The 26,082-nt window shown below is 50.8% G+C and overlaps 1 protein-coding gene across 1 annotated transcript in view; it reads left to right on the top strand.

Annotated features, from left to right (window-relative positions):
- Positions 1-26,082, top strand: part of RECQL4 (RecQ like helicase 4) — a 42,802-nt gene that overhangs the window by 9,217 nt on the left and 7,503 nt on the right. Inside the window, exons 6-20 of the mRNA XM_077809691.1 lie at positions 139-1,304; positions 2,484-2,583; positions 8,128-8,257; positions 13,840-13,962; positions 17,206-17,352; positions 17,967-18,059; positions 18,339-18,475; positions 19,000-19,083; positions 19,902-20,090; positions 20,508-20,690; positions 21,222-21,417; positions 22,329-22,606; positions 23,156-23,293; positions 23,937-24,099; positions 25,602-25,731. Coding sequence (XP_077665817.1) covers positions 139-1,304; positions 2,484-2,583; positions 8,128-8,257; positions 13,840-13,962; positions 17,206-17,352; positions 17,967-18,059; positions 18,339-18,475; positions 19,000-19,083; positions 19,902-20,090; positions 20,508-20,690; positions 21,222-21,417; positions 22,329-22,606; positions 23,156-23,293; positions 23,937-24,099; positions 25,602-25,731 — 3,257 coding nt within the window. The remainder of the gene's footprint in view (positions 1-138; positions 1,305-2,483; positions 2,584-8,127; positions 8,258-13,839; positions 13,963-17,205; positions 17,353-17,966; positions 18,060-18,338; positions 18,476-18,999; positions 19,084-19,901; positions 20,091-20,507; positions 20,691-21,221; positions 21,418-22,328; positions 22,607-23,155; positions 23,294-23,936; positions 24,100-25,601; positions 25,732-26,082) is intronic.

Genomic DNA, 26,082 nt, shown 5'->3' with positions numbered 1-26,082 from the left:
ATTTGGGCAGGGAAAGGGCCTGGGGAAGCAGGATTCCAAGGGTGTCTGTGCATAGGGGTGGCATGGAGAGGAGCAGTGTAGGGCCTAGACTGGGACTGGGAATGCTGAAAACTTACTGCTGTTTAATTCCGATTGCAGGAGCGTCCCATAACTTTGAGGAAGTCCTTGACTCCCCGAGGGAAGCCAGCTGTGCTCCTGTTGGAGAAGAGCTCGGACAACAGCAACCAGGGTGCATCTCCAAAGCCCCCCCAGATGCCATCGCTGAAAAGCGACAAAGACTGCATTACTAACTCTGATCCTAATGAGCTAGGAGACCTCCCACCATCGATATTGGGGCTGGCGCCCACCATCCTCTCTGGAGGGCTGAAACCGAGCCCTGAGGTAAATAAATTCCAGCAATTGAAGCAGACGGTGGCCCAGAGACTGGGCTCCCTGGATCCTGGCTGGCTGGACAGGTGTCAGGGCATCAGGGAGAAAGCAGGGGAGAGACCAAGAGAGGAAAGTGCTTCTACCTCAAATGGCAGGAACAAAGATCAGACAAAAGCAGGCCCTGCCCTGCAGGCGAATGTTGACCGATCTCTGCATGACCATTCCCTGAACCAAACCACTGGAGTTAGGGCTCAGTCCCTGGAAAGCGAGAATGTTCCACCTCTTGGAAACTGCCCCCTGGGGAGCTGGAAGCTGCAGAAACACCGGGATCCTTCTAGGAGAAACCGGCAAGGAGCTGCCCTGGAGGGGGATGATCTAATTAAAGGTGGTGGAGATGTGTACAGGGTGGCTGTGAAGGATGAGCAGGGTACTAGTGAAACCCAAGGGAACGGCAGGATGGACTCAACGCTTGGTGCTACTGAAATCAGCATTGCCAAAGAACGTGTCAGTAAACCTAAGAATCTCCCCAAGGATGCCCATCAGGGAGCAGAGCAGGAAAAGCTTGGTAACGCTTCAGGAGGGGAGGGAGGAGCCTCTTGTAGAACAGGGGACGGGCCCAGTCAACCCGAGAAGGTCAAAGCGACCAATAAAAAGAGGCAGCGAACTGCCACAGCCAGCAAAGATGATGGTGCTGTGGCGCCAAAGCTCAGGCGGACTAATGCATCAGCCAGAGACAACCCCGTCTCCATGAAGAAGAAAGTGAGAGGGGCCATCTGTGAGCCAAAGCCAGGCGAAAGCAACTTGGAAGAGGATGGGGAGCCTGTGGAGGTTAAAGAGGAGAAGGGAAGGGATGTGCCAATGCTCTCTGAAAACCTCCTTGGAGAAGTCGAAGGGGAGGGGAAGCACAAATGGAGCAGCAGAGCCAGCATCTGCAGGTGGGTTTGGTCTCTTCTGGTGGCTCAGCCTTGGGGTTGGGAATACAGCTGGGGTGGCCAACATGCAGCCCACAGGGTTGTATGATGTAGCCAGAAGTTGTCCTTGTCTTAAATATAGAGAGGCAGCTAGATGACTTTCCAATCTACTTGTCAAAGCACCTCCACATCCCGTTTTGAGGCAGATGGCACATTAAATATTGATTGAGAAAGAGGATCTGTATCCAGAGCATTTATCGAAGTAAGCACAAGTAAGAGCTGAGCTGCCGGCTCCTTTCGCAGTGACTCCAGGGGTTCTAAACTAGCTCTGGAGCCTTGAGGGGAAGAGTAGCAATCAGTACTGACTGTTTCAGAATATCTCCCTCCCTATGTTACTAAGAATGTATTGGGTTCTTTAAACATTGCTTTAAAAATATAGCTTGGGGACAGATTTTTTCCCCAGCTCCCCACCCCCACCCAAATCAATGGGGTTGTTCTCAGAATAAGGTCATCTTCAGTGTGTGTGAGAGAGTGGCAGAATCTGGCCCTTCTCTTGGGTAGTCTCATGTGGAAAGCATGGTACTTGGAGTCAGGGCATCTCGGTTCCATTCCTGGCTCTCCCACAGACGGAGCGTGTAACTTTGGGCCACACTCAAGCCAACGCTGTCCGAAGTCTCCACTAATTTTTGGTGCCCAACATGAGACCCCTTGTGCCTGTTTCTTCACAAACACTCATTGGCTTTGATTAGAGTTGTGGGTGCTTAACCCCTCTGCTAGTCAAGCCAAAGTGTCTCAAGGTGGCCTCTCCAAAATCAGGGCCCCCAGAATGAGAAAAGCAAGATTTGAAAATGTGGTCATTAGCTTCTCCATGCCTCAGTTTCCCCCTCTGTAAAATGGGGATGATGATATCTATGTCGTGGGGGGTTGTGAAGATTAATTGTTTCTGCAGCACTTTGAAATCCTTGGATGGGAGGTGCTGGGGAAGAGCAGCCTGGTGTTCATTTCACCAGTGATGCAGCTTTACTACTTGCATTTCGGTCTGCTTGGGAAAATGAAACTAGACCTATCCCCATCTCTCACCATTGCTCCATGTTGCCTTCCTTGATGCTGTCCAGCTTTCACTGCAGCAAGAATACAATCCAGTGCATCTTCATGGGCAACATACACGCTACCTGACTCTATCATCTGGACTTGCTTTTCCAGGGCCCCTGTAAAGAAAGATGGCAACTTTGTCAGACTCAACCTGAAGAAGAAATCTCATGTTAAAGGTTACGCGTTGAGAGGACATCACCTTCGCAAGCAGGTGAGATGACCAATTGCTTGGTGAGTGCTAATTAAGGGGAGGACCCCCATTTATAAAAGAGCAACAGCCCTCATTTCCCATTTTCCTGTGTTTCCATGCTGCTAACCTCTCCTTCCCAATCCCCGCCCTCATAGATATTTAGATATTTAGATATTTAGGTCAGAAGGGACCATTATGATCATCTAGTCTGACCTCCTGCACAACGCAGGCCACAGAATTTCACCCACCACTCCTACAAAAAAAACCTCACACCTATATCTGTGCTATTGAAGTCCTCAAATTGTAGTTTAAAGACCTCAAGGAGCAGAGAATCCTCCAGCAAGTGACCCGTGCCCCATGCTACAGAGGAAGGCGAAAAACCTCCAGGGCCTCTTCCAATCTGCCCTGGAGGAAAATTCCTTCCCGACCCCAAATATGGCGATCAGCTAAACCCTGAGCATATGGGCAAGATTCATCAGCCAGATACTACAGAAAATTCTTTCCCAGGTAACTTGGATCTTACCCCATCTAAAACCCCTCCCGGGGCATAGGCTGTGAGCAGTTCTGAATGTTTCATTCTGTGCTGCAGACTCTATTTCTGATGGAGCTAGGTATTTATACCTGTTTGCTTGCTAGGTTTTGCCTTTTTTATTAAGGGACTCAACAAGCTTGAAATCTAGTCACTTTTTCAAGTAAGTTTAAAGCAGTTTCAGGTTCTGCCCTGGCCCCTGAAACCTTCTGCTAGTTTCTGTGGCTTTACAGTCAAAAAATTCCTTTCTTCTTTTTTAAACATTTCCTCTCCCTGTTGTTGCATGAAAGAGCCATACGACTGGGAAACGGTGACTGAATGGACAGTGGGGCTGAAGAATGGCGAGACTGACTGGACAAAGTGCTGTCAGTTGCATGTGGTAAATGAATGGAGGGGAAGAAGAGAATCATTTTTGCTCTCTGATCTCAAACTTATAGGGATCTTAGGCCCTGATCCTGGTAGTTACTCTGAGGGCAGAATCCTGCACCCAGGCAGAGCCCCACTGATGTCAGTGAGTGCCAGGGTCTGTCCGTGGGGAGTAACTTGTCAGATCAGGGCCTGCAGTGTTGCTTGCAACCACAGCCTGCAGCAGGCTTTCAGGCAGGAGCGTGCTGCTGACCTTCTGACATTGACAGGATCCCTTTGAAGTGTTGAGGCCTGTGCTGTAGAATATGCCATTCCGTCTAACATGCCTAAGGCAATGATAGAGCACAGAGAACTCAGCAGGCAGGATGCTCCTTTTGGGTTCTTTAAAATCTGTCCAGTTCCTCCTTTCCAAAGGCCACGCGAGAGCCCCGAGTGAGATTCTTAGCACCTTCGGCCGCGGGGCATGCTGTAGAATTAGTTTTGGTTTAGTTTAGAGAATCACTCTCTCAGCAAAACACGCCCAGTGTACTGGAATCCAGTAGGAGAAACAGCCTTCCATTAACATCGTGGCAACACTTCAGTGGTTCGCTGATCTGATGATCCACAGGCGAATGGCACTGGCTTAATCTCGCTGCCAAGCAAAGAATTGTTAAATAACGGGGAATTCAACAGCACAGATTTTGTTTGTAGATGATGAATACTTGTATAATGTGGCGAATTCCAGCCTGCTCAGATAAGATGTTAAACAGAGGTACCGATCAGATGAGGTCAAAGCTCCCAAGGCATTTCTTGCAAGAGCAGTGGAATTAACCCTTATGTTCCAGCCAAGTTCTACCATGGGCAGCTGCATTCTGCCTCCTTTAATCCCCCTCCAGTCCACACAGCTTGAATTGGATACAGTTGACTTCCCTTCCTGTCCTAAATTGTGTAATGTTGCTGGGTTAAGTACCACTGCATTTAGCTGCAGAGATTGCTGCACATCTGAAAGGATTCCTGTCTTGTAACTCTGCTTGGTAGCGAGTGCTATCACTGACCCACAATCTCTTCAGTTATAGTCCCGTTTTCACAGGCTTTTCTGAAAGGTTCACATTTTAGGGTGAAACTGCATTCCTGGTCTCTGCCCAAAGATCATTTTTGTTTTGAGCAATTTCCCGTCAACCATTTTTTTTTGAAAGGGGTGTTATTGGAAACAGTTCTCCAGTGAGGGGTTGTGTCACTGTCTGCCCTGCAACCCTGGGTGCCTTACAATGCTTTACTGTAGTAGCCCCCAACCTGAGCCATTCACAAGCAGCCTGCCAGCATGCAGGTGATGCCTTGAATGTCTGTGAATAGCCACAGCTCTGACCCCAACAGCAACACAGCAGTCACACCCTGGCTTCCACCAGCCTTGGTTCTACTGGCAGGGTGACCCCGACACACTCCCAGTCCCAAATTTTCCTCAAGACATATTCTGCACTGTCCACCCCTCTCCTGGACAGCTCAGATATTACAGGTCCATTGAGGGGTCAATATACAACCGTTTGCGTAACTCCAGTTGAAGTAGCAAACGGTTCAGTTTAAACACAACACTGGATTAGTTTTTGATTAGAAAATAAAACAAGTTCATTTAACCACAAAGAGACTTTAAGCGAGTACAAGCATAAGGCATTAAAGCCAGAAATAGTTACACAAGAAATAAAGATAAAATGCTTTCTAGCAGCTAAAACTTAACAAACTAGACTTGGTTCAAGGTAAAATCCTTACCATGGGTTCCCAGCAATGTTGCTGGCCAAACTGTCAGGTCAGGAACTCCTCCAAAGTCAAAGGGCTGTTTTTTTTTGTCATCTTAAGTAAAAGAGAGAGAGGTAGAGAGAGAACCTTGGGTGTTTTTGCCCCTCACTTTTGTAGTCCAGTCACCCTTTGAAATGCATCTTCTTCAGGGCTACCTCTAGATAAAGTTCCTTGCAGCTGTGAGAACAGAGCCATGGGTCTCGTGGTGAAAGAGGTTCCATGTGGTTGTTTGCTAAAATGCAGATTGATCTGCTCCTGCCCCATTTCGTTGCCAAAGAATGGCCATGTGACTGGAGATCACCAGTTAACCATGATGACACCAGGGTAGAGGCCTGGGCTTGTCCTTCCTCTTTGAGGAACTGGTTTACCCGCCTTGCTGCCTCAGGAAGCCTGTTTACTACTTATATGTAAATTGAGGTAAACACACATTTCTTTGTTTAGGACAGTGGAGGTAAGTGCTGCCTGGCGGGAGGCTGTACCCCAGCCCTGAGCCCCCTCCCAGAGCCAGCACTCCAAACCCGCTCCTGCATCCCAAATCCCAGCCCTGACCCCCCTCCCAGAGTCAGCACCCCAAACCCCCTCCTGCACCCCAACACTCTGCCCCAGCCCGGAGCCCCCGCCTGCACACAAACTCCCTCCTAGAGCTTGCACACTTCCTGCACCCTAACCCCCTGCCCCAGGCTCAGCCCAGAGCCCCCTCCTACACTGTGAACCCCTCGGCCCCAGCCTAGAGCCCGCACCCCCTCCCGAATCCCAACCCCCTACCCCAGCCTGGTGAAAGTGAGTGAGGGTGGGGGAGAGTGAGTGACGGAGAGAGTGGGAGATGGAAGAGTCGGAGTAGATTCTGGGTTGCCCTTAGATTCAAAAAGTGAGCTTGGGCATAAAAAGGTTGGAGACCACTGGTTTAGGACAACGCTGTTTAACAACTTCTGCCTAGTCAGGGCTATGTGGGTTTGAACATGTGCTAAGAACATCACATGGGAAATTCATAACTTTACATGTAATGTTGCCACATACATTTTATAGTGATATTATTAACCAGTGAGTAGTTAGTTTTCAAATGATACCTCACAAGATGTATTTTGTACAAAGATTATTACAGTAGCATGTAGGGTGTGAATACAGGGGTGCATTCGGTTAAATAGGCCACATACTGTACAAGGTGTGTGGTGTAGTTGTTAGTTACTGTGGCAACTATAACACTTGCTTTTCCTGCCTCATTTTTAATTTTAACTGTGCAACATAAATGTAGTTTGTGCATTTAATAGGTGCTGTGGGTAAAATACTTTGGAGCTGCTATGTTCATGGCATATGCACAGAGAAGTTTAGATAAAAACACAAAATGCTTTTGCTGGAATGTTGCAACATAATACTTCTATTTCCCAGAATTCTGAATTCTAACATGCAAGAATCACAAACGGAGCAAAACAAAGCAGGCTGCTCCCTAGGGCAGCAAAGCACAACTCACCCCACCTTACTCTAGACTGGATGTCTGCAGCAGACTGAATGCTTAAGGCCCAGGTTTCACACTTCCCTACAGAGTCCCCTAATCTGCCAGCAGGACCTGGAAACCCCTTGCAAACTTAGAGTGATAGCTTGTAATTTTAACACAATTTGCAGTACCCCATAGGAGCCTTCTCCAAAGAGAGGTGCTACCGAAATATATTATTAGCCTTCTAGCGAAGATTTGCTGGGATGCACAGGGGACCGCTGTGGGAATGAGAGAGAGAAAGCATGTCAAGTGGGGAACGGGGGGAAGAAATACATTTTTATTTTAGCTGAAAGAAAAGCCTCTTTATTTTTAAAGCTTGGTATGTTTACACAGCACCTCTGCAAACAGGTGATCCACAGGGAAAGGGACCAAGCAATATAAAAATATCTGGTTTGTCGGTTGCTTCTCAAAACAGTTTATGTGGAAGTGCTGATCCCTGGGTTAACTCTGGATGATGATTGACCTTGTATCACATCTGAGTAGCTTCAAGGACAGGTGAGGATGGCAACTGCTGCTAGGAGAGGCTTTGGAAAGAAAATTCTTACAGAATCTAACAAAATCAAAAGCCCGAGTCGGTTGGCATAGGCCGGCCGCGGGTTTTTCTGTGCTGTGTAGACATACCCTCAGTCTACTTAGCTTACCAAAAAGAAGGTTAAGGAGTGACTTGATTGTAGTCTATAAGTACCTACATGGGGAACACGTGATAATGGGCTCTTCAGTCTAGCAGCAAAAAGTTGGAAGTTGAAGCTAGACTACTCAGACTGGGGATAAGGCGTAAATTTTTAACAGTGAAGGTAGTTAACCGTTGGAACAATTTATCGAGGGTTGTGGTGGATTCTCCATCACTGACCCTTTTTAAATCAACCTTGGATGTTTTTCTAAAAGATCCGCTCTAGAAATTATTTTGGGGCAGGTGTGACACAGGAGGTCAGACTAGATGATTGCAATGGTCCCTGCTGGTCTTGGATTCCATGGAACTCAGAGCAAGAGGCACTTCCTGCCCCAGAGACCTTATAGTCTAACTTAACTGAGGAAAATGCAGACGGTTTTAAGGCTTCTTCATCCCAGTGGTGAGAACAAGGAGTCCCTTTCCAGCACGTTTGCTAAGTGAGCTACCAAAAGGCCAGTTTCCAGCGAAAGTCATTTCTAGCCTCCCATCATCTGCAGTTTCAAATGAATTCAGAATTCTCCTTTGTTTTGCTTCCTGGCCTAACAGTTGTGCAGTGTTGCTGTGCACTGTTGTATACCTGCTGACTGCCACCCCCAGAGGTGGTGCATTTCCCAGGAGTGATCACTGATGGGGTGTGGAGATGTAGGAGGTTCCTATGTCCCTAATCTGGCTGTTTCTGGTGGGGCTTTTTTGGTTTACAAGCAAGGCCCTGGCTTAGGCCTGCTGGTCCCTTTACAGGTGTGGAAGCAGAAGTGGCAGAAGAAAGGCGAATGGTTTGGAGGAGGTGGCAAATGCTTCGACAGGGGCTCAGATACCTGCTTCAGATGCGGCGGAACGGGGCACTGGGCCTCGGAGTGTAAGGGCAGAGGTAAGGCTTTCTACCTCCCCCGGCCAGCTGGGCCAACCTGAAAAAGCAACAGCCCACATCACAGATACCCGCACTGGTGTCGGGAGCTGCTGCATAAACAAGGACACTGTGCTCGGGACAGCCATGCTTGGCAATAGTAATATTTTGGGAGGTTGACATGTGGCCATGGGTCAGCTGGATGCATGGCAGGGCTTGTTCCCGGATTTTACTTAATTGCACTAACAGGTTAGGTTATAAAGTTCAACCCACTTTACCTTTTAATGCTGGATAAATTACAGCAGTAGCATGGGATAAATGTTAGCTGTGCAGCAATGAATGCGAATGCAACACAAGAGCTAATGAATACAGAGAGCCCCCAGGAGTGTAGGACAATAAAGACTGTGGTTTGCCAGAGGCAATAGGGAACTTTGCCAATGCCAAGCATCAAGAAAGAGGAGTAACAATGGGAATCTCTCCTCTCCCCTCCTGCTGGTTTCAGGATATGGCCTTTGCGGGAAACCTCTCAGAGGAAGACTGAAAAGATTAAGATTGTTACCTCGGAGAAGAGAAAAATGGACATGTTAAAAGTCTATAACCCAATGAATGGCCGAGAGAAGGAGATCGAGAGCTTCTGCTCTCCCTGTCTCACAGCACAGGAACAAGGGGACACTCAGTGACATTGAAAAGTGGGAAACTGATCAAAGGAAATACGTTTACAGAAAACATGTAACTAGATTGTGGAACTCACTGCCACAGGATGTCATTGTGGACAAGAACCTAGCAAGACTGAAAAAGGGATTGGAATGCCTATGGATAACCAGAGAATCCAGAGTTAGAGTAGTTCATGTAAAAGAAGTACTGGAAGGGACATCAAACCTCCTGCTTCAGGGTTTAAGCCAATCTCTAACTACTAGAGACCAGGATGAGAGCTAATGTAGGGGCAGATTATCCCACATCTACTGCAGGGTTCTTACACCTTCCTCTGAAGCATCTGATGCTGGTCAGAGACTGGATACTTTGGGTCTGATCCAGTCTGGCAATTCCAGCGTTCCCAAGAAAAGTGACTCGTCCTGAAAGGGTTTGTCCAGGCCACCAGCTTGCAGAGAGCTAGATATTGGATCTTATTAATCATTTCATGATCTCGGTCCAATTTTGCCTTTTTCCCTCCAGTTCAGCTAGATGTGTGTGTGCATTTGGGGCAAGGAGCTCCTGGCCCTCAGAGACAGTGTTCGGGCTTTGGAGGCCAGGGTGGCTGAGCTGGAGGAGCTAAGGGAGACAGAGAGGTACATAGATGAGACTTTCTGGGACAGAGTAGAACGGTCCCACCCCTGGTCTGACAGCCTCTGTGCTGTTGAAGAGGATGAAAGCCTCAGGGAAGGAGAACATTGGACTAGATGACGACCTGAGGTCCCTTCCAACCCTGATATTCTATGATTCTATGAAATGACCCCATAGTTGAGACCCTCCTTCCAGATGATGCCGTGGTATCCTCTCGCACTGAGGATACCTCTCCAGGGGAGGGAACTCCAGTTATTAGGCAGAGACTGGTATTAGTAATGGGCGATTCGATCATTAGAAACATAGATAGCTGGGTTTGCGAGGACCGGGAGACCTGCACGGTGACTTGCCTGCCTGGTGTGAAGGTTGCGGATCTCTTGAGACATCTAGATAGGTTTATGTGTAGTGCTGGGGAGGAGCTGCTGGTCGTGGTACATATAAGAACCAGTGACATAGGGAAGGATAGGGGAGAGATCCTGGAGGCCAAATTTAGGATGCTAGGTAAGAGGTTGAAGTCCAGGACCTCCATGGTAGCATTCTCTGAGATTCTCCCAGTTCCACGTGCAGGGCCAGTTAGACAGGCAGAGCTGCAGGGTCTCAATGCATGGGTGAGACGATGGTGTAGGGAGGAGGGGTTCAGATTTATAAGGAACTGGGGAAACTTTTGGGAAAGGGGGAGCCTATACAGGAACGATGGGCTCCACCTAAACCAAAATGGAACCAGATTGCTGGTGCTTAAAATTAACAAGGTTGTAGAACAGTTTTTAAACTAAGGGCTGGGGGAAACGCCAACAGGTGCAGAGGTGCATGTGGTTTGGACATACCTTCGGGGAGGATCTATTAATGGAGATTCTTTATGCCCTAGTAAGGAGGAGAGGATGGAAAATGATAAAATACAGGTAGGATCTGATGAGAAACAGTCAAATGAAAAAAAGTCCCATTCAATTACATCATGTAATGGCAGACAGCTAAAAAGTGACAAGTTCTTAATGTGCTTCTATACCAGTGCTAGAAGTCTAAATACTAAGATGGGTGAACTAGAGTGCCTCGTATTAAATGGGGATATTGATATAACAGGCATCACAGAAACTTGGTGGAATGAGGATAATCAACTGGACGCAGTAATACCAGGGTACAAAATATATTGGAAGGATAGAACAGGTTATGCTGGTATGGGAGGGGCACTATATGTGAAAGAAAGCGTAGAGTCAAATCAAGTAAAAATCTTAAATGAACCAAACTGTACCATAGAATCTCTATGGATAGTAATTCCATTCTTGAATAATAAGAATATAGCACTAGGGATATATTACAGACCACCTGATCAGAATGGTGATAGTGACTGCGAAATGCTCAGGGAGATTAGAGAGGCTATGAAAATAAAAAAACTATCCCCATATTGACTGGGTACATGTCACCTCAGGACGGGATGCAGAGAGAAAGTTTCTTGACACCTTAAATGACTGCTTCTTGGAGCAGCTAGTCCTGGTAGCCACAAGAGGAGAGTCAATTCTTGATCTAAGTGGAGCACAGGATCAGGTCCAAGAGGAGAATCTAGCTGGACCCCTTGGTAATAGTGACCATGATACAATTAAATTTAACATCCCTGTGGCGGGGAAAACACCACAGCGGCCCAACACTGTAGCATTTAATTTCAGAAGGGGGAACTACACAAAAATGAGGAGGTTAGTTAAACAGAAATTAAAAGGTACAGCACAAAAAGTGAAATCCTTGCAAGCTGCATGGAAACTTTTTAAAAACACCATAATAGAGGCTCAACTTAAATGTATACCCCAAATTATAAAAAACATAGAGAACCAAAAAAGAGCCACCGTGGCTAAACAAGAAAGGAAAAGAAGCAGTGAGAGGCAAAAAGGCATCCTTTAAAAAGTGGAAGTTAAATCCTACTGAGGAAAATAGAACGAAGCATAAACTCTGGCAAATGAAGTGTAAAAATATAATGAGGAAGGCCAAAAAAGAATTTGAAGAACAGCTAGCCAAAGACTCAAAAAGTAACAGCAAAAACATTTTTAAGTACATCACAAGCAGGAAGCCTGCTCAACAACCAGTGGGGCCAGTGGATGATCTAGATACTAAAGGAGCACTCAAGGACAATAAGGCCGTTGTGGAGAAACTAAATGAATTCTTTGCATCGGTCTTCATGGTGGAGGATGTGAGGGAGATTCCCAAACCTGAGCCATTGCTTTTAGGTGACAAATCTGAGGAACTGCCCCAGATTTAGGTGTCATTAGAGGAGAATTTGGAACAAATTGAAAAACTAAACAGTAATAAGTCGCAAGGACCAGATGGTATTCACCCAAGAGTTCTGAAGGAACACAAATGTGAAATTGCAGGACTACTAACTAGTCTGTAATCTATCATTTAAATCAGCTTCTGTACCAAATGACTGGAGGATAGCTAATGTGACATCAGTTTTTAAAAAGGGCTCCAGGGGAGACCCCGGCAATTACAGGCCGGTAAACTTGACTTCAGTACTGGGCAAACTGTTTGAAACTATAATAAAGAACAAAATTGTCAGACACATAGATGAACATAATATGTTGGGGAAGAGTCAACATGGTGGTTGTAAAGAGAAATCGTGCCTCACCAGTCTACTAGAATTCTCTGAGGGGGTCAACAAGTATGTGGACAAGGGGGATGCAGTGGGCATAGTGTATTTAGATTTTCAGAAAGCCTTTGACAAGGTCCCTTCCCAAAGGCTCTTAAGCAAAGTAAGCTGTCGTGGGATAAGAGGGAAGGTTCTCTCATGGATTGGTAACTGGTTAAAAGATAGGAAACAAAGGGTAGGAATAAATGGTCAGTTTTCAGAATGGAAAGAAGTAAATAGTGGTGTCCCCCAGGGGTCTGTACTGGACCCAGTCCTATTTAACATGTTCATAAATGATCTGGAAAAGGGGGTAAATAGTGAGATGGCAAAATTTGCTGACGATACAAAACTACTCAAGATAGTTAAGTCCCAGACAGACTGCGAAGAGCTACAAAAGGATCTCTCAAAACTGGGTGACTGGGCAACAAAATGGCAGATGAAATTCAGTGTTGATAAATGCAAAGTAATGCACACTGGAAAACATAATTCCAACTATACATATAAAATGATGGGGTCTAAATTAGCTGTTACCACTCAAGAAAGAAATCTTGGAGTCACTGTGGATAGTTCTCTGAAAACATCCACTCAATGTGCAGCGGCAGTCAAAAAAGGGAACAGACTGTTGGGAACCATTAAGAAAGGGATAGATAATAAGACAGGAAAATATCCTATTGCTGCTATATAGATCCATGATTCGCCCACATCTTGAATACTGCGTACAGATGTGGTGACCCCATCTCAAAAAAGATATACTGGACTTGGAAAAGGTTCAGAAAAGGGCAACAAAAATGATTAGGGGTATGGAATGGCTTCCGTATGAGGAGAGATTAATAAAACTGGGGCATTTCAGCTTGGAAAAGAGACAGCTAAGAGGAGATATGATAGTCTATAAAATCATAACTGGTGTGGAGAAAGTAAAGAAGGAAGTGTTATTTACTCCTTTTCATAACACAAGAACCAGGGGCCACTCAATGAAATTAATAGGCAGCAGGTTTAAAACAAACAAAAGGAAGTATTTTTTTCACACAACGCACAGTCAACCTGTGGAACTCCTTGCCAGAGGATGTTGTGAAGGCCAAGACTATAACAGGGTTCAAAAAAGAACTAGATAAGTTCATGGAGGATAGGTCCGTCAATGGCTATTAGCCAGGATGGGCAAGGATGGTGTCCCTAGCCTCTGTTTGCCAGAAGCTGGGAATGGGCGACAGGGGATGGATAACTTGATGATTCCCTGTTCTGTTCATTCCCTCTGGGGCACCTGGCATTGACCACTGTCAGAAGACAGGATACTGGGATAGCTGGACCTTTGGTCTGACCCAGTATGGCTGTTCTTATGATGTCCCACAACCTGATCAGCCATAAGCAGCTTAAAACTCGCTTTGGTCCTGTAGTCTAGCCATTAGTGTAGGATTGAATATAGCAGATCCTGGACCTTGGGCCAGTTCCCAAGTGACAAACACAATGACCAGCGATGACCTATGCCTCCATTAGGACATGTATCAGTTTTGTTTCTTTAAAGCATTGGTGTGAAATGTGTTGCATGTAGCGATCAGGCTACTGAGTGTTGCTTTGCAATGGGTACGCAGTTGGCTCTAAGTGCTGCGTCTGTTCAGGGCTGGCAAATTTACATGCTGGGACAGAGAGGCCCTGGCCTTCAGAATCCCCTCCCTCCCATGACTGCCACCCCTGTAGGAGTGAGACTCTTCCTGCCTTGCAGGGCTAGCTCCAGCTGTTGACCCACAGCTGGAGGAAAACAGCGAAGCTATTGAAGAGGAGACGCCATTGCCCACTCTGGAAGAAGTGGCCCGGATGACTAACACGGCTTACAGCAAGATCTCAGGTGAGACTCTAATGGCACAGAGGTTAATTGTTCCTTGGTTTGCTCCCTGGGTAAGTCAGGAGGGCTGGCTTCGCTTAATGGCGGGGGCACGTCTGCCTTGCTCTCCAGTGGCTCCTAGAGGCTGGTCGTGGAGTAGCAGCGCTATCCGTGACTAGCTGGAAGGTTAAGTACTTGTATACAGTTTTGTAGCTGCATCTGTAGAAGGAAAGCTGAGATGGGAGCTTAGAAGGGTGCATGTTAAAGGGAGCACAGTCCTGGATGGGTGAAAATGTGACCTTTCGTGGAAATAACAGCAGTCTGGACTGTCACCTGCTGGTAAACTTTGCGGTCTCTCTTTTTTTAATTGAACTAGACTGCAAAGTATTTTGGAGGAGCAAACAAACATGGTTGCAACCCTACAAAAACAAAGGGTTTTTCTCTCTAACTCTTTCTAGTCCTGGACTGGGCCTTTCTGCTATGTGCTTGTGAGGAAGCAGATGCCTGGATCTGCTCCCTTCTCAGTGCAATGAAATTTTGAAGACCCTAGGGCGAGCCGTCAGCCAAAATCCTCAGTGGGGGTCCTGCCAGGGCTTGGCTCTCAGACAGCAGGACTCTTGTACGTATTGTAACGCTAGCTCATCCGAATCCAGTACATGTGTTTGTAGAGCGCTTTGCGCAGCGGGGTTCTGATCAGTGCCTGTGGCCCCTGGTGCTGTGCCAATACGCCAATCAATACGAAATGGTCCGAGCTAGAGGGGAGAGACGAGGCAGAAGAATGCTGGTGCGCCCCTCTTCTGTCTGCAGTGGGCCTCAGCAGCTGACAACATCCCTTGAAGCTAGCTCCTGCTCTGTTACCATCACTCCTTCTCTTCACCCCTGCTGTGCAGCCTGCCTCGCACATTGATCTAGCTCCGTACTGCAGCTAGTGCTAGGCTCAGCAGCTTAAGGAAGCTGCAGCCACTTCCATCCTGTCTCTGCTTAGACGTGGGGTGCAGTTTGTATCTCCCGCAAGACCCATTTGATTTGTAAAGTGTTAATGACTCCATCCTGCCCACTAAAGGGTGCCATAGCCCTGTTCAACTCACTCTTGTTTGGCTTCCAAAGAGCAAACCCTGCACGAGTGTCCAGGCTGACTTGTCTTGTAGATGAAAGAAAGCAAGGAAGAATAACAGCAGAGTCTCCAGGAGAGTGCTCTGTGTGTGTCTCCTTCGAACTTTCTTGCAGCAGCTCTGAGAACAAAAGGCCCTTCTCTGCATACGGCCAGCTCTTAGCAAAGTGCATCACACAGACAACAAAAGCATCCCCCTTTCCCTCTACACAAAAGCTGTGGTGTTTGTCTTGGAGCTGATATGCTCTGTGTGATGAAGTTTCAGCATGTGATGATGCCCCTATGGTTTTAGAATTTGCTGATGCTTAAGTCCAAGCATAACTTCTAGCCACAATACAGACTGGGTTATTGTTATCTGAGTGGCTGGCAGCCCGGAGGGGGAGCTCTCATTAATTCTGAATGCAAAAGACCTTGCTGTAAGAGTTCTTTACAACAGAGCATGAAAGAGGATTGTCTCTGTCCATCCAGGTGCTTATAACTCCCACCACTAAAGGCCTCCCAAAGAGTGGAAAAGAAGAAGTCTCTTTCATGTTTTCCATCCCAGACTGTAGAGGAAACAGCTCGATTGCTTTATAGGTTTTCTTTGTCTTTGGTGGTATATGTTTGCATGTGTGGCTATGCTGTATGTATGTCAAGACATTGTTACAGGAAAGCTACACTGAAGCAATGAGTCTCTCACTGAGTCCTGAGCGTGGTGAAGCCCTGGTCTCATATCTCCTGAGGAAGCCAGTTCCAGTCTAGGCCCAGCTCCCAGGAAAGTTCTGCCTCCTGTACTCCTAAGACTCTCCAGTGGCTGGTAGTTCTGTTGCCCCAGTGGGGCGGAGCTGTTGGTGGAGGCCACAGTTGCTGAGGGAGAGTTATCTCTTGGATGGCATAGGCAAATCTCTTGGGTTCTGTGGGGAGCCAGTGCAGAGTGCAATGCCAGAGAGATGTGTTCATGGTGACCTGTGCGGCCACAGAGAGACTGTTGCATTCTGTACCCATCTGAGCCTTTTCAGGCTTTGTGGTTTCATTCCTAGATTTGGGTTGCAGTCATCAAGCCAGGCCATGAATCGCTGGATGGCCAGCTCTAGGCTAGAGAAGGGGGCGCAGACTTCTGCCTGACTGCAGATGGAAGTATGTCTCCATGGCTGTCTGAGTATCCAACAGCATGGAGGAGACCTAAATGACCCTGAGGCTGACTCAGTCTGAAGGAAAATGCCCTCAACAGTGAGGGATACCACGGAGGAAAATTTCGGAAACTCTGTCCTACTTCCTACAAGGCCCTTCAGTCTTGGTTGGGTGCAAGGTCAGCAGAGCTGGGTGTCATCTGTGTCCTGCTGGCCGTTAGCCCTGGCCATCTCCCTGGCTCCCTACAGGTGCTGAATAACATGGGGATGAGGATGAGCCTTGTGGGACTTAGGGGGCGAGGGCTTTGGAGTGGAGACCCACAATGACTCTCTGGAGTTGGTTGGAGAGGAGGGGCCTGAGCCAGGTTGGGGTGTTTCTAGTCACCCCTGCAGCCTTTTGGAGGCCAGACAGGTGTATCTGGTGATCAGTGGTATCAAACGCAGCGGCAGGGCCTAGCGTGGTGAGCGAAGATGGAAGTGGCTCGTCTCTGGCCCGGAGCAGGTTGCTCACTAGAACCATGTGCTGTCTATCCCTGCCCTGGGCTGAGGCCTGACCAGGAGGGTGGTGATGACAAATGTTTAGGATCTCTGGATCAAAGGCGCTACATAAAGTGCCCTGCAAACACTGCGTGTCAGAGAGACGCAGAGGAGAATCCTTGCATCCCCCTCTGGGGTGGAACATAACAGCTGTTTACCAGCACACAGCCACACCACTCAGCAGGCTAGGACAGGAAGTGAAGGAGAATCCTGCATCTAGTTAAAACCACCAAGGGAATTGAAGGAGGTAGAAGATAATTCCCTAGGTTTGTATTTGACCAGGACGCTGGGGTTAATATCCCAACTCATGGAGAGTCTTTAACGACCAGAAGGGGTCAGAACCTCTGGGCTGTAGCTAGTGTGAGTGCAAGCGGCTTGTCCGGCACTGGGTCTGTACTGACCCCGGGGAAAGAGCCACAGGTGGAGTCGCCAGCACCTTGGATCTCCTCTCAGCCAAGTACCGTATAAACCTAGCCTGGGTTCCATTGGCTTGTTCCTTTCCATCCCCAGCTGAGAGCAGAAGCGGCCAAGCCGGGCCCGAGAGGGCTGGCGAGGGGGAGTTCGACCTGCGCATGCAGAGGCCCGTGTATGAGCCACCTGCTCCACCCCCACCAATGGAGCCTCTCTATGGGCTGGGGCAGGATGGGAAGGTGCGAGGTAAGAGCCGTGAAAGGCAGCCGTGCTAGGGAACGGGATTATGGTGAGTATGTGCTGTACTCGTGTTGGATGCACTGGACCTTGCTCGTGCAGCTGGGCAGACAAACCTGCATTGCTTTGCCACAGGCACCAGCCCCGTGGTGTGGAATCTGCATTCTGCACTGAGCAGGTTGCTCTCTCAGGGCCCCTGGTGCTGCAGGTCTCTCTAGGAAGGGCACTGCCGCTTTGGAGGGGAACGTGGGCGCATGACAATGAGGGGCCTTCGCATTCTGCTCATGCCCGTGCTCCCCTTCGGGAGAACGGCTTTGGCTGGGAATAAAATCGGACTCGTCGTCCCGTTTTAAGCAATAGACCAGGCGTCGCTCCCAAAGCTAGAAATAGAACCCAGGAGTCCTGACTCCCAGTTCCCCTTCCTGTAACCACTAGTCTACCTGCCTTCCCAAAGCTCAGCTAGAACCCAGGAGACTTGACACCATTCCCTCGTTCTCTGTGCTAGCAGCTCCTTGCCTGTGTGCACCGTTGGCCTAGTCCTCCCTTGGGCTTTGCAACTGGCAGGGCCTTGAACTCCACTGCAGGCCCTTTCCTGACTGCATGTGTGTCTCCGTGCTGTGCAGAGACTCCACAGGAGGTGTTTCGAGCTCTGTCTGAGCTGGGATACAGTGCCTTCCGCCCGGGCCAGGAGGTGGCTGTCATGAGGATTCTCTCAGGTAACCTGTCTGTCTTATCCTGAAGTAGATCCTTCCTGCCCATCCCCACCCACTCAGGAACGGTCATTCATGGCACCTGAGGGCTGGTCTAACACTTGCCTAATGAGGGTTTAGCCCCGAGAGCACTTTCCCCCCAGACCGCCAGTGCTGAAATGAGCCAGGGCTGGGGGGGAAGGCACCAGCGCCCACCACATCTCTCTGCCCCCTTCCCACGCTGACTCCTCCGGGGGATTCCAAGGATCGTGGCCGCTGACTCTGCTGCTGCTGTTTCTGAGCCAGGTCTGTCCACGCTGGTCGTCCTGTCGACGGGGATGGGGAAGTCGCTGTGCTACCAGCTCCCTGCGTACTTGTATGGCAAGCGGTCCAAGTGCATCACCCTGGTGATCTCCCCACTCGTGTCGCTGATGGATGACCAGGTAAATGGGACGTGGCTTTGATCGCAGCCTGGCTGCACTGGGGCTCCTTCCCTTGGGCCTTCTCCCTCGCCCCTGTCCCTTCAGGGGAAGCACTCGGGGCCCCATTGACTTGAGTAGAAGCCGGATCATTGACTTGAGTAGAAGCCGGATCATTGACTTGAGTAGAAGCCGGATTGGGCCCGATTCTGTCCTTTCTTCATCCACTCCCTCATCCCCCTTTTACTCTCTCTTTTTACACTCTGCTGTTGGGGCTCTTCACCCCCCAGGGGTGGTACTTTTGGGGATAAATATTTCCCATCTCCAGATCCCTCCTGTTTCCAGGGGGTTGCTGGGAATTCTCCGCTCTGCTCAGGGCCCTGTTCTTTCTGATGTGCCAGGCAGGACATCTTGGAAGCCTCTGACAAGGGTTGCAATGGAGCCCTGGGCTGCTGGACATTGAGTCTGTAGCCAGGCCCCCAGACTGAGTGGCGGAGGAGCCCTGTCCCTGTCCATTGATGTGTGCGTGTAATGCACTTCATTCCCAGGTTTCAGGGCTTCCCCCCCACCTGAAGGCGGTCTGCATTCACTCCAACATGTCGAAGAGCCAGCGAGAGGCTGCTATAGAAAGGGTGAGTTGCCTGGGGTGATGGGACCCTCCTGTAGGAGCTGCGAATCTGAGCCTGCTCTCAGATCCTGGACTGGCTGCCCACCCTCCTCGGAAGGGTATAAGGAGCCCAGGGCATTGTCACTTGGCTTGGGGCGCAGGCCTGCTACGTGCGGCGCCCTGTCCCTTCCTAAGGAGTGCTGCTCTGAGACGCTGGGTGTGGATCTGGTCTAACTGATGGGGCAGAGACCACTCGTGTGCCGGCTAATGGGAACTGGTGGGAAATACCCACTGCTGTCAGGGCTGGGCTCGCCCTAGGGCAGTGCTTGGCCACATATGGAGCGATTCCGATTTAAATACACACCTGACCATGTTCCGGAGTGTGTGTAGACAGCCCTGGGGCTGTTCTGATGAGTGCTGATTGGGCATGCATTTCTGGCTGGTGAGGGGAGCTGGATGGGCAGCTGTGGAGAACAGGTACCCTGCACGCCTCCCACCCCACGTCAGTAGGGATGGGGAGTGGGAGGGCCGGGAGAACCTGAAGAGGCCATTACAGTGACCAGTTGGTACTAATTGTGTTGGTGTCTTTTGAGGTGCAGGCATCTGAGTTGAGAGCGCCCAGCTCCTCTCACACCGAGCAGCCAGTGGATGGGAAAGACCTTCTGGCCCCCAGGAGGGCTGGGTTGGAGGGGCTGAGATTTATCCAATCCCATGGGCCACCCAGCTCCCCCTCCTTTCTCTCCCCCCCCCACCCCCCGGTGTGTGTGTTTCTGGGGGCGGGGCTGGGTATGTGTAATTCTTACGGGGGTAACCCCTCCTTCCTGATGCTGTGCGTGTTTGCAGGTGAAGGGAGGGAAGGTGCATGTGCTGTTGCTCTCCCCGGAGGCCCTGGTGGGCGGAGGCAGGGCGGGATCTAGCTGTCTCCCCGCTGCCGACCAGCTCCCCCCCGTGGCGTTTGCCTGTATCGATGAAGCACACTGTGTCTCTGAGTGGTCCCACAACTTCCGCCCATGCTACCTGCGGCTCTGTAAGGTACGGGGGGGGGGGATCTGGCCAGAGCTCCCTGGCACCAGCGTGGCGTGACATGTCTGCCTGCGGGGAGATGGCCAGGGCTATAAAGACTCACACGCCTGCTGTCTCTGTGTTAGCAGCAGCAATGAGACGTGGTGCCAGGAAAGGGGTTCTAGGGTCGCAGTCTCTGAGATGAGCTGTCAGACCAAACTCCTGGCTGCTAATTCCCTCCTGGGTAACTGCATTCTGACCCCCTGTGTTCCACTTGCCTCTTGAGGCACCGTCCTCGCTTCCTGCCCTGAGCTGTGGTGTGATGTTGGGGTGTGGGGGGGATTGGGATTCTCCAGAGAGCTGTACCCCACGTGTAGCACACCACTGTCTCTCGGCCGGGAAATGCCAGCCCCTGGCGTTAAGGAGTGACGGCTCTTCTCGCTGCAGGTTCTTCGGGATCGCCTAGGGGTGCGCTGCCTTCTGGGCCTTACGGCCACGGCCACGCTAGCCACAGCGCAGGATGTGGCCCATCACTTGGGTATCCAGGAGGAGGAGGGGATAGCCGTGCGCTCTGCTGCTGTTCCCCCAAACCTGCACCTTTCGGTCTCGACGGACAGGGACAAGGATCAGGTAGGGAGGGGGAGCAGGGCTTTCCGGGAACTTGGAAGAGACTCGCATGGTCGTTGAAGGACTAGAGAAGCTTTCTGCCATCTCTCTAAATCCAAGTTCCGGGGATCAAGTTAAATTCCCCCTGTGGTTTCAGCTCAGTACAGGATTAATTCCTTTCTGACCTCAGTGGTTGCGTAGCGTTCTTGGGAGCTGTTAGACGGCTGCCGTGCATGTCTCCTCCACAAGTGGCTGCTCTCTGAGGGTGCATGAAATGATCCATGTGTCTCTTAGCCTCACTTTGGGATCTGTTGGGGTGCCATGCTTTCTCTGGGATCCCCACGTATTCGTTCTATGCTGTGCAGGGAGTGGAATTCACCAGGAGTGGGTTGGGGAGTTGTCTATGGGAGCAGGTCAGTGTTCCTGCCTTTGGGGGGCTCGTAAGCTCAGGTGTGGACTTTTCTGGCCTGTGAGAGGAGTGAGTTGCCTTGAGAAGCTCCTCGAGAGTGAAGCGTCTGTAGAGCAGAGACTCATTCTCTCCTTGTCTGGTTCCAGGCCCTGGTCTCGTTGCTGCAGGGAGAGAGGTTTGGGGGCCTGGACTCGGTCATTGTTTACTGCACACGGCGAGAGGAGACAGCCCGGATTGCGGCACTGATCCGCACGCGCCTCCAGGGCGTGACGCTCAGGGAGTCCATGACTGCTGAGGAGCAGCACCATGACGATAGTGCTGGGAAGAGGAAGAAAGCCAAGGGTAAGAAAAGGTCGTCACTGGGCTTTCCTGCAGCACCGAGAGCGAAGCACGATCCAGCCCCTCCCCTGAGATTAGACTGTGCACCAGCCTTGGGCATCTGTGAACGGATGTACACTGGAGCAGAGGCCACTGGGACGCAGCGTGTTAGGGATGGAATTGCCGTCTGGAGGGAGTAGTCGAAGACACACAGGGCTTTCCATGCTGGCTCAGACCACTGGGCCCTTCAGTCCAGCAGCGAGCCTCTGACAGTGCAAATACCTGACACTTCTTCAGAGGAAGGAGAAGTTCACTTCCCCTCCCCCACACCAAGCACCCATCCTGGCAGGGCAGGGAAATGCCTTCTGTGAGCTTCAGATGCATGGGCTTTGCTTCCCCCGTTACAGACCATCGTAGCAAACATGGCGGGGTGTGGTGGCCGGGAGGGCTAAACCACCTCAGGGGATGCCACGTGAGTGATGTCAGGAAGGGCGCTTTGTCCAAGGACCCTGCTGGCTGGCCTGTTGGCCTGCTCAGGCTTTTGACTCTGTTCCTTGGCTGCAGCTTGAACCAATCCCACCCCTGCAGCCGGGAGCTCTGGCTCAGCCACACCCAAATCTCAGCTACAGACCGTAAATGAGGAGCAAAGACTGAATCGCTTAAAATCGAGGCTTAAAGCTCCATCTTAGAAACCCTCTCGGGAGAACGAATGGGAATTAGTCACCTGCTGATCTGGAGCAGATGATGTCGCTGCTACCCAGCGAGGGGGCGACTAACCGGGGGTGTGTGTTTCCTAAATGCTTTGTCTGTTGCTCGTTTCCACCTCTGATGAATTAGTGACCGCTTGCAGGGTTCTCTGAGAATGAGAAGCCCAATATCGGTGCTAATGATCATTCAGTGGTGGTCTCTCTTCTCTCTCCATGTCTGTGGCGTAGCTAAGAAAAGCATCCGGTGCCCTCTGAAGTGGGTCGCCGATTCCTACCACGGTGGCATGTGTGCCACCGAGCGCCGCCGGGTCCAGAACAACTTCATGTGCGGCCAGCTGCGGATCGTGGTGGCCACGGTGGCCTTTGGCATGGGGCTAGACAAGTCCGACGTGCGTGGGATCGTTCACTACAACATGCCCAAGAACTTTGAGAGCTACGTGCAGGAGATTGGGCGGGCGGGACGGGACGGGAAGCCAGCGCATTGCCATCTCTTCTTGGATCCGGAGGTAATTGCTGCCGGAGGGGTGGGGGCTAAGCCAAGAGCCAGGGCACCCCACCAGCCACCTCTGCTGCAGCCAGTCGAAATCCCAGCCTGACTGACGCCCCTGCTTAGTCTGCTGAGTAGCTGGATGCTGCAGCCATTATAGGAAGGTGAATGGCTCTCGTGCCCCCAATGAATCCAATAGCCGGGGCTCTCTAGGGCTTATAGGGTGCTCAAGGATTGGCACAACCAATCCTTGGCCCTGAAGCCCTGCGCTGTTGGAGCCAGTCACAGGCTTGGACCAGCACTGAGTCCAGAGTGAGGAGGAAACCTGCCCCACATCCAGATTCTTCCCTCCCACCACAAGGACTGACAGCGAAACGTCCTACTGCCTTGTTCCTCGCTGCCCAGCCTCCGTCTCAGCAAGTCCCAAGCAGGCATCAATTCTTGGCCTCATTTTCCCCACCAGCAGCTGGGAAGCTCCAGGCTCAGCGTGCGTGGCAGGGGCTGCTCTCTCACCTTTGTGTGTGTCTCACTGTTCACCCCACGTTCCCCGGCTCCTTGTCCTCCCCAGGGCGGGGATCTGCATGAGCTCAGGCGACACATCTACGCTGACACCGTGGATTTTTTCACCATTAAGAAGCTAGTTCAGAAGGTTTTCTCTCGCTGTAAGTGCCTGGAGCTTCACCGCAAACAACAGGACCTCAGCAGGGTGAGGAACGAGCCCTGAGCGCCAGGGTGGCCAACGCAGGGCCTGGGCTGCCCTCTCTCCTTTAATACAGCAGTGCAGTCTGTGGGGCCTACAGGTCCCAGCATGCCATGCTCCATCTTGATCTGATTGGCCTGCCCCCTTACCATTTGTCTGATGGCAGGTTCAGAGAGTAACCTTCTCTCTGGCCCCTGGAGACGATACATCAGTAGGGTGACCAGATAGCAACTGTGAAAAAACGGGACAGGGAGTGGAGGGTAATAGGCACCTATATAAGAAAAAGTCCCCAAAAACAGGACTGTCCCTATAAAAACGGGACATTTGGTCACCCTATGCGTTGGGATCATGTAGACACGCAGGCCTGGGATTGTACATGGGGCAGCGGTAGGGCAGCTCCCCTGGGCTGCACCTTTTCTGGAGATCAAGGGGCAAGTAAGGCTGCCCGTTCAGCTTAAAATCAAGGGTCCATCTGAACCTGGTTAGAAGTGGGTTGGGGCAGAGCTGCAGCCCATGTCCCAGCCAGGTGGGGCACCTTGTTTGGGAGCTTGTCATGTGTGGGCTCTGAGGGAGGAAGGAGGCCTCCAGCCCCAGCTGCTCGCCTCTGGTACCTCCTGCCTGAGAAGGGCTCGGCGTTGTTTCCCTGCAGGGGGGCGAGGTGTTGGACGCTGAGCTGATGGAGCTCATGGGAGCCGGTAAGGAGCAGGCATGTCGGGATGACAGGATGAGTGGGCAGCAGCGCGTGTGTTACAAACACGAGCGTGCCATCCCTGTGCAGCAGACGGTGGAATCCCTGGACATCCGAGAGGAAGGTGAGGCTCACGCTGCTTCCTGGCGTGGCGATCTGGAAAGGATTCTTCCTCCCCTCAGCTCTGTGGGCAGGACGGGGCTTCTGGCCGGGATAGTGTGGGCTTGTTTGCCTTTGTGCAACGTCTTGTGCTGGTGGCAGAGCAGACTGATCATGGCGGGGCTGGCTGGGACGTGGCCTGATCCGGTAGGGCTGACCCTGTCTTCCATTATAGGTCAGGCCAGGCCTTGCTGCTGTATCTGTTCCCCTTTCCTTCTCACAAACTTGGCGAGGCACAACGGGTACATCAGGGGACGGGGAGAGGCAGCCGTTGTGTCTGGTGTTTGAAAATTGCCCATAGAATATCAGGGTTGGAAGGGACCTCAGGAGGTCATCTAGTCCAACCCCCTGCTCAAAGCAGGACCAATCCCCAACTAAATCATCCCAGCCAGGGCGTTGTCAAGCCTGACCTTAAAAACCTCTAAGGATGGAGATTCCACCACCTCCCTAGGTAATGCATTCCACTGCTTCACCACCCTCCTAGTGAAAAAGTTTTTCCTAATATCCAACCTAAACGCCCCCCACTGCAACTTGAGACCATTACTCCTCGTTCTGTCATCTGTTACCACTGAGAACAGTCTAGATCCATCCCCTTTGGAATCCCCTTTCAGGTAGTTGAAAGCAACTATCAAATCCCCCCTCATTCTTCTCTTCTGCGGACTAAATAATCCCAGTTCCCTCAGCCTCTCCTCATAAGTCATGTGTTCCAGTCCCCTAATCATTTTTGTTGCCCTCCACTGGACGCGTTCCAATTTTCCATCTCCTTCTTGTAGTGTGGGGCCCAAAACTGGACACAGTACTCCAGATGAGGCCTCACCAGCGTCAAATAGAGGGGAACGATCACGTCCTTCGATCTGCTGGCAATTCTTCTACTTATACATCCCAAAAAGCCATTGGCCTTCTTGGCAACAAGGGCACACTGTTGACTCATATCCAGCTTCTCGTCCACTGTAACCCCTCGGTCCTTTTCTGCAGAACTGCTGCCTAGCCACTTGGACAAGTGCAGAGTCCTGCACTTAGGGACCTTGTTGAACCTCATCAGATTTCTTTTGGCCCAATCCTCTAATTTGTCAGGGTCCCTCTGTATCCTATCACTACCTTCCAGCCAGGCTGGGGCTGCTCCCGAGCTTGCTGTGAGCCTGAGGGATGTGCATAGATGTGCCTTGTGCATAGAGAATGTAGACTCGTGCAGCTCCTCCCCTTTAATATAGAGGGGGCGGCTCATGTCCCACCATGCCCTGCTCTTGAGCAAGCCAGATGGAGGGCAGTCGCAGGTCCTGTGTGGGGCAGTAAGCAGGTGGCATGGGAGGCTAGGCTGCACCCGGGGAGAGGTGGGCCATAGCGTGCGGACACAGAGAAACCAAAAGCCTGGCTCTTCGAAGTGGGACTCTGAGAGATGACTGCAGCTCATGCCAGTCCCACCGGAACGCTCCGTGATTGGCGCATGTCTCCTCTCTTCTGCTACAGGCATCGAGACCCTGCTGTGTTACCTGGAGCTGCATCCACAGTGCTGGGTGGAGCTGCTGCACCCCACTTTCTCCTCCTGCCGGGTGGTGTGTTACGGGGGCCCCCAGCAGCTCCGGGCAACCGCAAAAAGGTGAGAGTCACTGCGTGGCGTGGGGAGTGATGAAATCGGAGCCCTTCCATGCGGGGAATGGAGAGACCTCTCGGGATGTGCGAACTCTGTGGGAAATGCCTTAATCAGCTCAGACCCAGCTTCGAAACAGTTCCATCTGCTTCTGGGCACCTCCTTACCGGGAAGGGCTACTCAGACCAGAGCCGTGACTGCACTTGGTAGGGAGGAGGTCAGCTTGGGGATGTTCTTGCCAGCAAGCACTGCGGGAGCTGGCACCTGGAGGAGGGGGGCGAAGAGGTTGAAGGATGGATAAGTAGGACTCGTGGGAGGAAATCTGGAACGTTGCCGGGAGGAGCTATGAGGAATAGGATA

Source organism: Eretmochelys imbricata, chromosome 2 (assembly GCF_965152235.1).
Source record: "Eretmochelys imbricata isolate rEreImb1 chromosome 2, rEreImb1.hap1, whole genome shotgun sequence".
In the NCBI taxonomy this organism is placed as follows: domain Eukaryota; kingdom Metazoa; phylum Chordata; order Testudines; family Cheloniidae; genus Eretmochelys; species Eretmochelys imbricata.
Note: the sequence above shows the minus strand (reverse complement) of the source record. Positions and strands in the feature narration are given on the sequence as shown.